Raw genomic sequence first — 16,735 nt, 5'->3', positions numbered from 1 at the left:
ATCCAGCGACATCCCCGTTCGCCTCGGCATATCCGTTTACGAGGGAATCCAAATTTCGTCCGCTCGAGAAGTACCACAATCGGATTGTGGACCCCCGGCTGCATGTCGTGCATGTGCAAAGGATTGCGGGATTGCGGGATTTGAGGTTAAAGCGAACAACGTTACACCCCGACAAGGCCCCTCACCGCTTTGTCACTCAAGCCCATGCGATAACAGCTGGCGTTCACATCTGCAAGCGAGATCGTGTGTAGCATGCACTTGGAAGACATTTCCTTCCCTTCCGAGAGCAAGAGTGTTGCTGTAGCATCACCTCTTCCTGTTGACTGCCTGCTTCTTGCGGAAACAGCGGTGGACCCAGCGAGTATGTTTGGATTTCGAGATGGCAAACGCCGTCACCACCAACAACCGGTATCTGCACTTCCGATCCACTTTGCACGGTGCACAATTTTTTGTTCCTTAGTAGCTCTCGAGCATCTCCAACTACACCAGTTTGGTGAAGCGAAACAATCGATTTTCCTCGACGACCCGACACGGCTCGAACTCCTTGGGAAGCTCATCTTGTATTCATATTTTGGGACATGACATCACCATTACCGGCAGTCGATGCAGTCGGACAGAATGTTGCATAAGATGGTCAGGCTGGCGGACCAGTGGCATTATGTTGGAAAAGGGAAGCAAAGCGTTCCAGGATCTGCATGTTCTCGCAATCCATCACTTGATTGTCGTTAGTCGGATTTGCACACCGCACCGCTCCGGAGTTAAGGGTCACGTGGCGTTGCTAACGCCCGATGCGACCAGTTTAAAGTTATTTTTCCATTTCAGACACACAAACACACACACACACACACACACACACACACACACACAAAGGGATTGGGACAAAGTGCCACCAACAGGTGAGGCAGTAAATAATGGAAAAAGTTATAACTGGCACAGTATCCGAGGAACATTTCGGAGGAAGGAAGAAAAGCATTGTTGAAACACGTTTTAATCTCTCCCGCCATAAATGGGAAGGAAATCCGATGAATGCATTCTACACATTTAATCCTTATTCACTTCAAAATAGTTTCCAACAAACGGCCGAAATCCCCGGAACAGAACGCTCAACAGAAACCCAGCAACAGCAAGGTATGCAGCAACAACAACCATCACGAGCGCACCATCGGTTTTGCGCCCCCCGAAAAGCTTACCATGCCACGTACGCCACAAACAATAGTTTATGCGCGCTATCCCGGTGGAGACGCGAGGTCCCCGTGGCACAATAGACCACCACCAGAGCACCACCGGGAAGCAATAAAAGTGTCGTTAATCAAAACTAGCCCCGCGGGGCCCCACATCTCTCTCTCTCTCTGGTCTGGGCATGCATGTGTTCCGCTCAAGCGAAAAGTTTGACCATTTAAGCGCTCGCATGGCATGCCAGCGTGCCCAGGAGAATTCCCTCCCGGAGTTACGCGAGCGGTTGGTGAAATTGAAACTTTCGTCCGCGCGCGAGAGAGAGAGAGAGAAAGATTACAAAAACCCGACACCGTTTGGTCGTCGTGTTGTCCTCTCACCTATCACGCGATCTTTTGATGGAAAATTTGGCACCCACCATCGATCGGCGGCATTAGCATACCTTATGAAGGCGGCCTGTGGTGTAGCAACATTGTTCGGGCTATTCGGGCTCGGCCGCCTGGCATTGACGGAGTGAAACTAAACTTTCCTCCTCGAGCAATAGAAGCGAACCGACGTTCGGTGGCAGCTTCTCAGACAGCAGACATTCTTCTAGATTAGCATTCTTGGAACAATGGCTGATGTTGGGTGATGGCGCAAGGAATGCGAGTGAAAGTGTGCAAGTGAAACCGGTGAGTGGGCGTATTGTTTTTGTTGTTTTATTTCTACTCGTTTCCCTGCCTCGTAGCCTTCAGCCACGCCAGATAACGATGGAATGTCCAAAGCATCGTCATCGTTCGACTCGTCGAATCGAATCTGTTACATCAAAGGCAGCAGCAACAGAAGCGAATCAAAAGGCGTGGTCATCGAGCTGGCAGATTTGTTTAAAGATGGCTTTAAGTTCACCATCGATCAATGCTAATCCACGACGTGCTAGATAATTCCATGTCATTGAGGGCAGTGAAGCTGTAGATGATTGTTAAATCCTGTTCTTCGTTCGGCAACGAACGACACCCCGATCATGCTCATTTGCGCCATCATCAATGTCACTCCACTGAAGCATAGCGACGCTCATTAGCAGCTCGTCATTCCACGTGAACTGCCCCACCAGGCCCACATCCTTTTCCCATTAAGCGAGATATGATGTGACGCCAATCGTAAGCCAGCAAATGGCCTCCATTGTTCCTGGTTCCACCATCTTGATTCCACCAATTGCCGGGCGGCAAGTTAAACGTTCATTTCCTTCCGAGAACCACCCTCGTAGTAGCATCGTACGTACGTGAGATGATCGAAAATGGAAAGAACCAACGTTGAGAAGCGAACTCATTACCCAGAGCCCTTTTTTTGGGGGGGGCCCAACAGATGCACCATTCCGCATACGGGGAACACATACAGAGGCGCGAACAGATAAAAGAACAGTTTACAGACCGGCTGGCTGGCTGGTAGTTTCCTGGTAGGAACCGCCAGTGCCTGCACTTGGATGTAGCATTATGCTTTCCCGATTCCAAAACCACACGTCCTCAACGACGGCGGTAATGAGACGATGCAGCTGCTGGTGGTGCTCCGTGTGAGCTAAATGCTTTGATCCAAGCAAAGTCATTTTGGGCAAAAGGTGTGGCCCCGTTGCGCAGCAGCAGCAGCAGCAGCTCTGCATTTGGCCAACAAACAAACGCCGGTTGCAACATGAAAGGTTGCCGCTGCCGAAACCAAACCAAGACCGCAAATGCCAAACTGTCGGACTCCGTAGACGTCTATTCCCGCTAATAATGCAATCAACCGTTCGAAGGACATGACAGGGGACGTGGGTCGTGACAGTGCGAAGCACACCATATTTGGTAGATGGTCCACCGAAATGCACCAAAAGTGCACCAGAGAGCGAGAGCGAACACCGAGCTCCTCTTGGCAGTAGCTAGCCGATAGTTTGCCAGTTCGCTGAGCACGCATTTGCCGGCACCGGAAGTTTGATTTCCGAGCAGCACCAGTGCAGGCCGGGACCTAGTCCTGAGTGAGAGTGCAGAGTTGGCACATGAATTATAATTCCACCATTTGGAATTCAAATTGCATTTTGCCAACTCCCTACAATGGCTCGGGTGCCATTCTTTGTGCCAAGCTTATCGGATTAGATTTGGTGAATAAGGAGTAAGCAGAAGAAGGGATTTGATTTTCGGGAACCAAAACTTACCACAAACTGTTGATCGTAGCGCTAGCAGTAGAAGCAGAAGCACTGCCATCGTCTGCACACGACCGAACTGCAACGACGACGACGACGACGACTTTATCACCTTTATGCTGTCACCCATTTTGACGGTTGGTAGAGTTCCGGCGGTTCCAATCAGTGTTTGCACTTGCTTTCCCGGCTGGCCCTCGATCGATCGAACACTATCGACAACGTTTCACAAAGTTGACACAGTCGAACACACACACACACACACACACACACAAGGGTCTGGCTGGCCCGAGAAAGTCGGAATCGTTTTTTGGGAACTGAAAGGGGACTCGCGCGATCCCGCTCCTTGAACTCGCAGGGCGCAGGGCTGTCAGGCTTTTCGCACCGTTCGTTCGTTTCGCGCACACACGAACACAAATGCACTTCCGCGGACGATTCCGACTATCGATTCCGGTACGGCATCACGCGCCCATTCACCTCCACCAACCAGCGACCGACCGAGCGACCAAGCGAGGTAAGGAGGGAATGGAATTTTCCCCAAGGCCCGTACCCGTACTCAAACCAACCGACACGATTCAATGCCTTCCAGTGCTTGCGCCTCGATGCACTTTCTGCTCTGTCAACTGCTGCTGGTGGTGCTGGTACTCCCGGTGGCCGGTGCTGCTCGTACCGTCATCACTACCGTTGCACTTCATTACTGCATCGCACTGGTCACCACCATCGCATCAGGCAGCAGCACTTCGGTGCGTTGCAGTTCCGGTGAACCAGCATCCACTACCTACCAGCACGCTAGTCGACGCCGAGTGGCCGAGGATGTAAATGATGTGCGCCCGCTAGTAACCGGATGTCGGATGCAGTGACCGTGGCTGACGGCCGCTGACACGCTGCCGACGCTGCGCTTTACTGTAGAGCTCTAGTGGAAGAGAAGGAAAGTCGAAGTGAAAAGAAAAGTAAGAAAAAAAATGAAAGGGAAAAATTAGAAAATTTCTCATCTACGTAAAAGCACGGAGACTCAGCAGTAGCAGCATCAGCAGTAGCAGCAACTGAGAGCACATCAACTTAATTTGATTCCGTTCCGTCGTGAACAGTGGATGCATTTCTGTTTTCTCTGTGTTGATTCACTGCCTTTAACACTTGGGTGTTTGGAGCCAGGTTTAATTATGAAAATTTGCGAAATTACAACTCCAAGCATCCATCCGTCCAGTAACAGCACCGTTGTTTTCCCCCCTGAGTGTTCAATGCATGCAAAGAGGAGCAAGAAATGACCGGGCAAAAGTGCAACACAGAGTGCAACTACGAGCGAGCAAACGCAAATTGCGGAAGCTTTTCTATCAAATCCAGGACCATTGTGAGCCCTCTCTAACACCTTCCCCTTCTCTGTCACTCTGTTTAATTTCGGTTTACATAAAAAGAAAAGAAATAATTGAAAATCTATTTACATCGCGCTGACCATCATCACCGCCATCGCATGGCGAGTTGCGGATCTCCTCCAGTTCCGGGGATCCGGATAATCGAAAACCTTGCCACCGAACACCGAAAACGAAACGGAAATAGCTGGCGGTGGCGGTTAACCAGCATGAATTAAATGCAAATAACCATTTCCCTCCCCCCGGGGGAAACCACCCTAGTGGGAGGGGGGCCATTTATCGAGCATTCGAAAAATGGTCAAACGTGACATTTGGGGAACCGCAACCAATATCCCCCGGATCGATTGGGTACCGGGCGACGGTCCGTTCCGTTTTGTAATTAATTCCGCGAAGCCCGAAGTGATGATTTGGTTGACCAAAAGCGGAGCAAAAAAAAAGGACACACCGGACCACCCCCTCTCCCCGGGATATCCGGATATCTCGTTAACGTCGGAAGCGGAATTGGATTGCAAATGGCATTCGGCAAACGGCAACGGACGACGACTAATCGCACGATTGCGCGCGAGGTCAACTATTACAGCATTGTCTTGGATTAACGGTGATCACTTAGCAAATGATGATGAGGATTTTGCATGCTCCACCGGGACTGAGATGATCTCTCGGAAGATGAGAAGAAGATGAGATGCACAACAACAAACGAACCGGAAGGAAGCAGTATACAACATTACACGATTAGTGTGGGACTCTCTCTCTCCCTTTCTCGGTGTAATTGAATTAGTGCTTTGCATCCGCTTCAAGAGATACGCGCGGACCAGCAACGGGACCAGCCAGGCGCCCGGATACGGATATAGTGTTGGCCGCGTGTTGGTTGCCCTTTTCGTAATGAATTTTTAATTAAAGTTCAGCAACACCGAGCGCGTATCTCATGCTTCGTTTGTGAATCCTATTAACTCTAAAAAAACACTAAATTGGGCGCAGCATTCCAAGTTGCAAGCCGCACGATCAAATGAGCAACGAAGGCAGTTTTATCCTTAACCTAGCGATTCTCCGCAATCGATTGATAGCAAAACTGGCCCCTAAATGTGGCTGTGACTGTGTGTGTGTCTATAAATACAGCCAAAAAAAAACCACAACTCCAAGGATGCGGTTGGCCGACAGGCTGCCAGCTCAACGTCAATACTTGCTGCTCGCAGGATCGCTCTCACGGTCAATCGATGCGAGCCCTTCGTCTTCGATCCGGCCGACATCGGCAAATCCTCTTACGAAACAAAAACCCTCGGTATCCTCCGGAGGAGCTCGTGAAGAGCAAAACGATTCCGGTGCCGCCTTATGACCGCCTTATGGCCGGCTGCCTAACCACATGCCGCTTCCATCGAATGGCCGGACCCCGTAAATCCGCCAAACGCAGGTGCGCCAGACCTTTCCTTCTCCTGCTCCTCTCGCCACTCGCCACTCGTCGTGGAGATACACCGACTTTTTGGCGGGGCTTAGTGAACCCTCACCATCGGGAATCGGGGAGCGGGAAACACAACAGATTTGAGACGGGGGAGGGAGCATTTCGCGGAAAATGATCGTTTATGTAAATTAAGCTTCGGTCCTTAATCGATGCGCTGAACCGACGAAGCAACAAAAAAAAACAGAAAGCTCTGTGCCGCCGTAATCCCGGACTTTATTACGGTGCGCCCGTGGCCGCGTGGCGAGGGTCGAGACCTGACCCCTGAAAAAGGCCCACCACCACCAACAACCCACGGCACAGACCGCTTGAAGAATGGCCACCTTACTTACTAACCTTACTTCACCAAGGCCCTGCTTTAGGCTTATCCTTCGCCTTCGCCGTGACCAGCGATTCGCAAGCGCATCTCTTGTCCCTAATCCTGGTCCCGGATCCTTTTGGGGCGGACCGTGAAAAGTTATTATTGGCCCCTGGGATCGATCGGGCGTTTCTCAACTATCTTTTCAATCTTCACATTCCACACGAATTCCGAATGAATTTGGCATCGTCGGCATCATGGCCGGTGCTCGATAGTGGCCGGGTGCTAGCTTATCCTTTTTTTATAAGAGGATACGAGGAAGGACGTGCAGCGTAAGGTTTCCCTGGAGCCATTCGAGCGGCATTTATGTTATTTTGAGAAGCTGCTTCACTCTTTTCTGGCTCACAGCCAACATGAAGTCCTTCTTTGGCGATTACTTCTGCGAAAAAGGATACACGAGAGTAACCGAAACATTCTGAGTAAAGCAAACGCTTCGATTCGCGGCTTCTTCCCTCGGTCGGGACCCCAATCACCCGATGAAGTACTTCAAGAACTCGAGAACCAACTCAATTGAAGCATGAGAAAACAGAAGATAACATGAACCGTACCACCGGTGTAACGGTAAAGACAGTCAAAGGTAAAGAAACAATCCCCCAAAAAAACACACGCACACACCCGAGAAATTGATTTGTGATTGACCTTTACCACCGTACCAGATACAAAAACCGACCAGACTGGCCACCCGTGCGCCGGTGGTGGCCACCATTCGAAGCAAAGGGTTCCCTGGGCCTGGCTGGCAGCCTTTGGCAAAATTTACACACAAATTGGTTTACTCAATTACTTGACAGTAAAACCCCACCCTCGGAGGCAGACAGTGGGGCTTCGAGCTTCGTGCTACTGAATATTTCATCAGCATAAAACATCTTACATGCTAGACAGCGATTTATGCGTAAACCCGGTGCTGTCGTGGTCCTCGTCGTCGTCGTCGTCGTCGTCGCATCCCTTCCAAGGACCCTTCTTATCGTCTCGGACTCAACAACAACAACAACAACAACAACAACACATCATGTGAACGCCGCACCACACCTGAGCACCACACACCCAACCAACGAGACCTCCGGATCGGAAAGCAGAAGAAGCAGAACAATAACCCAGTTAGGGGCCCGGTACGGAACCAGCACCCGCATCAGCAGTTAGGTGTTTCGGGTGTTGGAATTCTGGCGTAGAAAAGAACATTCCACACTCACACGCACACAGTCTTGGTGACTTGGTAGTCTTGGTCGGCCAAAGGAAATTGAATGTATATAGACCGACCGACCGACCGACCTTTCCTTTCTGAGGCAGCTCCACGGGTATCCAAATGGTAAATGGTTTAGACTTGTCATGCATTTGTAAAACAATTTACCAACGAGAACACCACCCCTCGTGGTCTTGCCGGGTGTCACCTTCAAAGCTGCGTGCGTATCGCCCCGGTGCGGTTTGCGGAACAATTTCAAAATGGCTTGTTTCATTTTTCAGCAGCGCACCGGTGGGATTTTGAGGCCCGGGCGGGAGAACAAATCGATAAGCAGGACATCGGCTGCTGGAATCAGAGAGCCTGTCAGGTGTTTATTGCCCCGGGGAGCAGGTACACGGTGTGTTGTTATCCATTACGCTACGAGCGATCGCTCAGCCAAATGCTGACACTGTTGCATAAATCAATTTGATTGCTGCCGACGCCTATATAGCAGTTCAGTTCTAACAGCATGGACGGGAGACAGATACGGCGCTGGAGGTGTCCAGATGCCTGGTGTAACTGCAAGGTGTAACTGTTACGCGGGGGGAATGAAATGTGTTATAAATTTTGTGTCGTCGCGCGGCCGAATTGCCAAAACCCGAAGCATAAATCACACCCCAAAACATCGCTTATCAATTTTATCACACTCTTAGTCCCCACACTCCCGGGTATGATGCACGTAACAATCGGGAGTAATTTATGGGCACTTGGTACCTCTCCCGATGTGCCGTTTAGAGACTTTTTTTGGACATTCGCTGCTTCGCTACAAAAACTACCGAGAGATGACCAAGCGCTGATGTCACACACTTGTGGAGGGAGGCAGCAAATCATCCGGTGATGGATTCTCGCCAGCCATTTGTTACGAAATATGCGCCAGGTGATCTATTGTTTGACGCGCTTCAACGGTTTAGCTTAGTGTTTTGTGACCGGTTTCTACCAGAGAGGTTTGTCGGTGTTTTTTTTTTTTTTTTGTTTAACGCTACAGTTCCCTTCGTTATCACTCCTCCAGTGCACAAACTAACGAGAATTCTGAGCCCAAAGCCCATTGTCCATTATCAAAGCGGCTTTACCTGCAGTGTTGGGTCAGACCGAGACCGTCACGCACACACACTCACACACACACGCACAGCGATTGTGTTGTTTGTGTTGCTGGCGAGCGAGCGTTCCTCGCATTCCATTTTCCCTCGTCCTCCTCCTCCTTGTCTTCCACCTGCTGACGTCATTGTTTTGCTATCATGGAAATGCCATTGTTCCAATGCGCGCGTAGCAGAAGCACATACCCCGCGGATCATTGGATGAAGCCGCGCCGCGCGCATCATACCATTCCATTCATAATTCACCGGCAGCAGATGGAGTTCCACAGACCACGCACAGTCACAGTCACAGGGTCCCGGTCCCACCAGGATTTAGGTGCTAAAGCCCGTGAAATTGTGCTTGATTGGCACACCGCGGTACCGGACGGACGAACGGTACCGACCGACCGACAGACCGACAGACCGAATGGAACAAAACCGCCCACGACGGTGGTTGCCGAACCGTGATGGATAATCGCAATCATCGAGCCCCATTCAATTGAACCTCGCTTCAACCATCGATGGAGGCGCCCAACAGGCGGGAGTAGAACGACGAAAGGGGTTAGTCCCTTGGTTGGAGCAGCTATCATTTCGCTGGCCGCGAAATTTTGATTTAGAAGTGCGGATTCTGGAGTGGAATTGAGATCGATTTCGATCTTAAACACTGGACCGAATTTTTGGGAGAATTTTCGTCTCGTCCTCGTCGAACAAACGACGCGCGGCTGTGAAGACGATGAAGATGATGATGATGATGATGATGGCGGCCACATGCCGGGATGTATTATTAAACCTCGCACAAATATTATGTTCATTCGCCTTCCACGAAAGCCTTGGGCTCGGTTGGGAGCCGTTTAAAGTGGGCCATTCGGTCCAGTCAACCCCGTCCAGTCGGCGGCACTCGGCGTACGACACAAGCGGGAGGGCATATAATGGGCCAATGGCCTCTCTCCCGCCGCTGGTCCCTCTCTTGGGCAGCTTAAAAAATTGCCCAAAAATGCTTTCCAAGCACACGAAAAAGCAATAACTTTCAGCCAACGGCCAACGCTGCCACTGATCATAACTGGCGTACCAGAGGCAACAGCAGCAGCACCATCGATCGATGCCGTATTTTAGCGACGGTTGGAGGGCGTTTCTTTACTTCTGAAGGACCTCCGGTTGTTGCTACTGCTGCTGCTTCTGCTGTTGCTGCGTCTTTTGGCGAACGGTTTACGATTTCGCTTGACTGTTTTCTGTGGGTTGTTTTTTTTTTGGGGGGGGGCCAAGTAGCTCCAGGTCACGATAGTTCCCGCGTTTTGGGTAACGAGCGTGTAATGCCGTTAAAATGGAAATAGAATAACGATCTGTCGGCATGAGTGGCGTACGAGGTTGTGCTCAAAATGGTTGTGTAGCGAAACAATGCAACCGACAAATCGCTGGAGTGAACGTGGATAATTAACAATAAAGCTGTTAGTACCACGTCCATTCCGTCTCATCTCTGCGCTGCTGCTGTTGCACGTGGCCATTTCCAGCCAATTTAACATAGAACAGATCAAAAGGTCCAGCTGGGTGTGTGTGTGTGTGTGGAGGGAGCTTTCACTCATGTAAAAGAATAATGATTTCCATCACCAACAGCAGCACATGATTCTTCTTATATGGAGCGTTACGAAACGATGAGCCAACTTCTAACTACTTCTCATCGTCTAGGGACCGGGGTGAAGGCTTTGCTTACGGATGGATTAGTCAGTCCCAAACCACATCTACTATTAGAGCAAGAGCTCCTCCTGTTCCTGAAACCGGAAACAAACCCCCCGCCCCGCTGTCTTCTTTGGAAAAACCTGAAAAACTCATAATGAAAATTCATTTCCCACAAACTCTCATACGCTCGCATCGGCACACACAAACAAACACACACACACATGGCACCCGAGAGAGGAATGATGGAAGAGTAAAATTCGTAAAACGGAAGGAAAATTGAATTCCCCGGAAAGGGGACCGAGGGTCATACGGAAAGTTGTGCAATTATTACTGTTATTTCTATCGAACCTCCGTTCCGTTTTGCTCGTGCAGCCCTCGAAGGGTGGGAGGAGCTTTGGGGGTTCTCATGATGTAAATCTCTCGATCCCAACCCCGTTCTCCCTTTCCTTCGGATTACAGAGGAACCTCCTTGGGTTTCCGACGCTTAATGACCGGGAATGGTGACGGAAATCGGTGCGAAAGTTCATCCCCTTCCGACCGTTCTTCGTCTTCTTCTTCCACTTTTTTGGTGGGGGGAGGGTTGGCAGTTGTGAAGTGATTAGAAAACTTTTGCCACCCCCTTGTCACCACCCGTTCTGCCACTCCGATGAGGCAAATTGCTATTGCTACTGCTGCTGCTTCTGCTGCAAGTGGTTGTTCGTTCTTATGCGATTGGCTTCTGGTTGGAAGATCGATTTCTCTCGACAAACCAACTGCAACCCAGCCGCTGGCAGTGATGGTGGTTTGATGCCGAAGGCATGGGGGTGCTGCTGAGTGTGTATTAAAAACAAAATAACTTATTTTACTCCCTAAACCCTGGAATGAGTTAAGAAGAAGTACGGGCGGGGATTCCGGATCGATTTATTACGTTCGCCCTGAAAAATGAATTCCCTGTGCTGCTGGTGATGGTGGTGATCGTAGTAGCCGAACCGATGCTGAACTTTGCACTTTGTTTTGTCAAAGACGACGATGAAGGAGTAGGGAGAAAGGGAAAGCACTTCACCACTTTCTCTCTCTCTCTCTCTTTCTCTCTCTTTCCTGCAATTAGGTTCGAGGCGCAAAGTTTCGTCATAAATGTCAAAATGTCGTTTCGAGGCGAACGCGCAGCACGAACGCAGCGGGAAGGTAAATTAATATCGAACCAGCAGACGCCAGCGAACGCCTCATAGTCTGCCAAATGCAGCATTTCAATTGCGACACTTCAAACACCAAGTGCGCGCAAAAGCGCACCGAAACCCGTAAACCAATCGCCATCATCGCCAGCACAATGTATCCAGGAGCACGGGAAGCAGCCAGAGATGCCTTTTTAATTATTATCCTGCATCCCGTGTTCTTCCTTCGAGTTCTTTTTCATTTCATCCGTGGTGGTGGCGCTGGACTACTACTGCTGCTGCTACTGACGTACTGGCGTACAACACCTTCAAGTGGTGCAGCACAATTTCGTTCGTTTGGTTTAATTTAATTAAAAACTTCTTCACCTTCATCTCGGTCGAGTCGGTCGGTCGCTAGTAAATTGAGGATCTCCTAGTGCCGGTCTGCTTCACACACACCAGAGCAATGGTCATCCGTTCTTGGCGCTGTAGTAAATGAAAATGCGCGACTCAAGATGATGATGGATGGATGGTATCAGCAGCGAACAGAGGATTGGGGGGGCGGTAGCTGAAATTTAATTTACTCTCTCGCGTGGTATGGGGCCGCAAATCTTTGCAACAACCGCCCGGGTGTCTATGAGCCTGCTCCGTAAATCGATCGGTGTGCCTGGTTCACGAGAAGGTTAACTACGCGAGACGCGACGCAGTAGCGACCAACATACTCGTCGAGTGAAAGGACAAGGGGGCCATGTTTTAGCTTGTATTTTTGCGTTTATTCAAACAAAGCAAGCTAGGATCCAGTAGGCCTCCACTCCGATTACCTAATGGCTCCGAACAACGAACCAACGCGATTCTCTGCTGACGAGCACCAACCAAGCCAGCCAAGCGAAAGCGGTTGCCCAGGAAACGCTTAATTTATACTCTCCATCCAAGCATACAGCGGAGTAGTAGAAGTTTATGCTACTGATCGCGGACCTTGGCAATAAAGTTAAAGTTTCCTTTTTTTTGCGCGCGCGCTCGCCATAACGCACTAGAGCGCGCTTTTCCGACGACGAGTGGGGCCATGAATAACCGTGAGCGGCAGGAATTTGCACGAGGAGCAACATAGTGTACGATGCTTTTATGCTCAACGGGTAACAGGCAAGAAAGAACTAGCATCGGTGAGTAATAGCGCCGGTGAACGCTTCAACGGAAACAGGAAATGTCATCCGTTGGGGAAAGGGGGGAGTATCCTTCGCTTTACAGTTTGATTTGAAACGAATCCCAAGTCGCAAAGCTGTCGCATTGACTGTCAATATATGGAACTAGAAAACCTTTTGCTACACTATTGCACGGATACTAATGGCAACGGGACACTCGGGGAATACTAACGGATATGCCGGAACGCTGGAAAGAGAGAGAGAGAGAGAGAGAGCGAACAGGAAGAGAACAGACCGGAGCACAGACATTTCGATGACGTCTGCGGCTATAAACACTCAAGGGATTGCAGCAAAGAGGTAGACGCTCTGCACGATCTGCATCTTCTCATTCGATCCGTCATCATATCTTCCAATAATCTGACCTCTTCTTGGAAGCAAATGTTCGACTCGCTCAACGCAACATTTGCAGGATAAGATTATTTCACCGGAATCCGGAATGTTCAATTGTGGAAATACCTTTCCTGTAACTCACTGGGGCATGTATGCATGTATGCATGCATACTGGATGCACTGCTTGCACTACTTCAATTCATCTTCTTCCCCCCTCCGCTCTACACATTGTAAGGACCAACATCTGTGCACCTTGACGTCACTCTTAGCGCTCCCCGGAGAATGAAAGAAACCCTTCAATCGCATCGACACAATCAGTCCCTAAAGGGCACCTTCCGATGATTAACTTAGCGTTGGGGCTGGGTGGAGGATATCGTTATCTCGATCACAATAGACGTCGACCTCCAGCTACCTGCTCCCTGTGGTCGCAATCCCGTGGCGGACAAGAGTTACAATGGATGATCAATGGAACCATTAGGAGTTGGGAAAAGGGAATAAAAGCTTCAGTTCGTTGAAAATGCACTCGGAACGCAGCGGGATGTCTCCTTAAAAAAAGGGATGACGCCATTGTCCGCATTGATCAATCGTGTCCAGCGGAAGAAGTTCAATTATAACAACCTGTATTGTGACTGTTCACTTTCTGTGCAACGTATGCACTACCATCTCATGGCCATGGATCGTTTTGTAATCGAGCCCTATCATCATCAATCACACCGATGCCCTCAAACACAAAACCGCGATAACCCCCCGTGTGTCAGGTTGGCTATCCGGTGTCCCATGTTTCCAAAATCATAAACAACCGGCGTTTGACCTCAATCCACCAAACCGGAGTCGGAACCGCGATAATCATCGGTCACATAACCACGCGGTTCGCGGCATCTGTCAGTTACAGATTGGCATCCGCCTCGCACCCGCTGCATCGGTTATGACCAAACAATTAACGCGCAAATCGTCAATTTCCGCTAACCGGAAAGGAGAACAACCAGCGGGAGGTCCAGGCGTCTGCTGTCCCGTCCAAACATGGTTATGTGGCGCAGCTGTTTGAAAGCATGGTTTTCGGGAGGTGGTGATTGCTGCCATTGGTGATTTCGGTCGTCAAAGGTGTCACCGGGCGTACGCCTGCACACACACACGTGGATTGACGAGCAGCAGCAGCAGCAGCAGCATGGACAGGATGTCCGGGATTGATGGAAATGCAATTCCCATTTGCAGTCGCAGCATTTCATTTCCAATTTCCAGCGGTCGCTGCCTTATGCGCTTTTGGTCGCCTGACCATAGGTTTCGATGGAAAGCGACCTGTTCCAAACTCCCGGTAAAACGGTTCCCTGCGACTACGAATAACACCCTGTTTCGTCCACAAGAGCAGCGGCCTGTTCCACGTTTCGTGCGCCAGAATCTTTCTGAACGAACGTGCACATGGTTGATCCTCCCGAGGGGGGAACTAAAGCTTTGTTTTCCTATCTCCTCCAGGAATTGCACTACCGGTACGAGCCACAGCGGTCAGTGTATGGTAGCAGGAATGCAAAGTACTCGGGCCCCTACTTCACACGCGGTCCATCTTCTCTACTATCTATTCACATGGTTTCAGATTAGAAATTAACGACTCCTTCACCTTTACACGGCAAACAGAAGGCAAATGGGCTCAGAAATGGCCACCCAGCAACCGGGTAACTGTTCGTGCAACCGACACCATGAACCGGACACGCAACCAGAACGTGCCCAAATGCGCCGACGTTGGATAAAATGGGATTATAAATGACGAGGGCAGGACACCCAGGAGGTCCGCCAGGCCCGCCGCCACGTATGAGTCGAGTGAGAGCCGACCCCGTGTGCGTCCTAAGCGATGATGACCCATTGGACAGATGGAATTGGTTCCCTGCTTGCCTTTCCCGGGTTTTTTTTTCTCTCTCCACTCTGCTCAACGTGTCGGTCGGCATGTCCAGCAAATCTTTGTGATGTGTACGTGTTCAAGGATATGTTTGCGATGGCATATGCCCCGGGCATACCGGCAGCAGCTTCTCGATAGCTTCCGGCGCATCGAGCACCGACGCAGCACCACCTTTGTGGGTAAATTTTGGTCCTGGCGACAGCGAGAGATTTTTCTGCTGTATTTTTTTTTATTTGTATTTCACCTTCTTTTGTTCTAGTTGTTGATCTTGCATTCAAATGTAGCACCAATCACGGTTCCGAAATTGATTTCAACCGAACAGGTGGGAAGGAGCTTCAGTTGTAAATGTAATTACTTCCTTCAACTCTGCCGTAAGACCTTTATCCGAAGTTATCCAACCATTCTTTCGGGATCAAACTCTCACTCAGTAACGAGCACGCAGCACGAGCGAATGTCATAAAGCAATTCATGCCAAATGCATTATGCATTGCACGGACGCACTTTAGCACTGCTGCAGCGGGTTTATGAAAGCCCCACGGCCACGGGAGTTCGCGGGTAAAGAGTCAATTTTCACGCTCACGCGATCCTCGTGCCACTCCTTATCGCTCGCACTAATTAATATTTATTTTTTACGGAACTCTCCACTAACGCGCAAGCGAACAACTAAACCCAAATGAACCGGTGCAACAACGAAAAAAACAAGGGAAAAGGGCAACGTGAATTGCATTGAGCGAACTGTTGCAAACGCTTTACAGTGCACGAGCGCGTAAGCAACGCAACGCGGGTGAATTCGTCGTCGAGTAACAATGTGGCGTTTTAATTAAATCGTGCATTTCACGGAAAAATAATCGGCGAAAGGCATTCGCAGCGCAGGATTCGCTTTACGCTGAATCGCGCGTAAAGCGGCCCCGGGGGAACGACCCACCATTAAAAGCACTTAAAACGCACGGTAAACTGGAGTGGCAAGTGGCAAGCGGGAAAAATGGGAAAATGGTAAGTTCCATGGAAATGCACACGGGCGCAGAGGAGAAAAGGCGAGTTAGTGTGCAACGCTGCATCGAATGCGAAATGCATCCGCCCGAAAGCGCGTCAATGTGGCGGCAAAGAGAGAGAGAGAGAGAGAGAGATGCAGAAAACGTAGAGACTCCCAGCAGCAGCACTCCATGGATCTTGCCTCATTTCAGCGATCAGTAAAAGCATTCATTGTGACTCGGTAATTATGGGTCCGCAAGGGGAGGGGAAGTTGGCCACCGTTCCAACCGTGCTAACGTTAGTTTAAGAATCGGAAATTGCGCTGCCAAGCCGAGTGACATTCGCTCGCAGTCATTCACGCGGTAATGCACTCGACAGCCGACAGGAGGAGCTCGGAATGGTTTAGCTCGACGAGCGGTGCTCTCGTAAACCTTGCCGGGTGGCCTCAATACAACAAACCCCTGCGCGGACCGAATTTAGAGGACCTTTTGCATTTCGATATCTGTGAAGCAAAACAACGAAACTATGAGATTGCTGCTGCTGCTGCTGCTGCTGGTCTACTTTAGATCCTCTTCAGGCAGGTTACCCATGACAACGACAACAACGACGGGCATCAGCAGCAGCAGCAGCAGCAGCATGCTTTGTCTGGTCACCCATGGAAGCCATAGCCAGCGGGCCAATCACTGAACTGAAAAGTGAGGTTATCTGTACGGTTCGCTCGATTATGCGGAACTGGGATGTTCATTGCAGACTCTG

At 50.1% G+C, this 16,735-nt stretch overlaps 1 protein-coding gene across 1 annotated transcript in view; it reads right to left on the bottom strand.

The window, feature by feature from the left end:
* LOC125953688 (mucin-21) overlaps positions 1–3,575 on the bottom strand; it is a 20,782-nt gene extending 17,207 nt beyond the window's left edge. The window contains exon 1 of the mRNA XM_049683398.1: positions 3,335–3,575. Coding sequence (XP_049539355.1) covers positions 3,335–3,452 — 118 coding nt within the window. The 5' untranslated portion in view covers positions 3,453–3,575. The remainder of the gene's footprint in view (positions 1–3,334) is intronic.
* Positions 3,576–16,735: the final 13,160 nt, after the last annotated feature.

The sequence above is a fragment of the Anopheles darlingi genome, chromosome 3 (genome assembly GCF_943734745.1).
Source record: "Anopheles darlingi chromosome 3, idAnoDarlMG_H_01, whole genome shotgun sequence".
NCBI classification, from domain to species: domain Eukaryota; kingdom Metazoa; phylum Arthropoda; class Insecta; order Diptera; family Culicidae; genus Anopheles; species Anopheles darlingi.
Note: the sequence above shows the minus strand (reverse complement) of the source record. Positions and strands in the feature narration are given on the sequence as shown.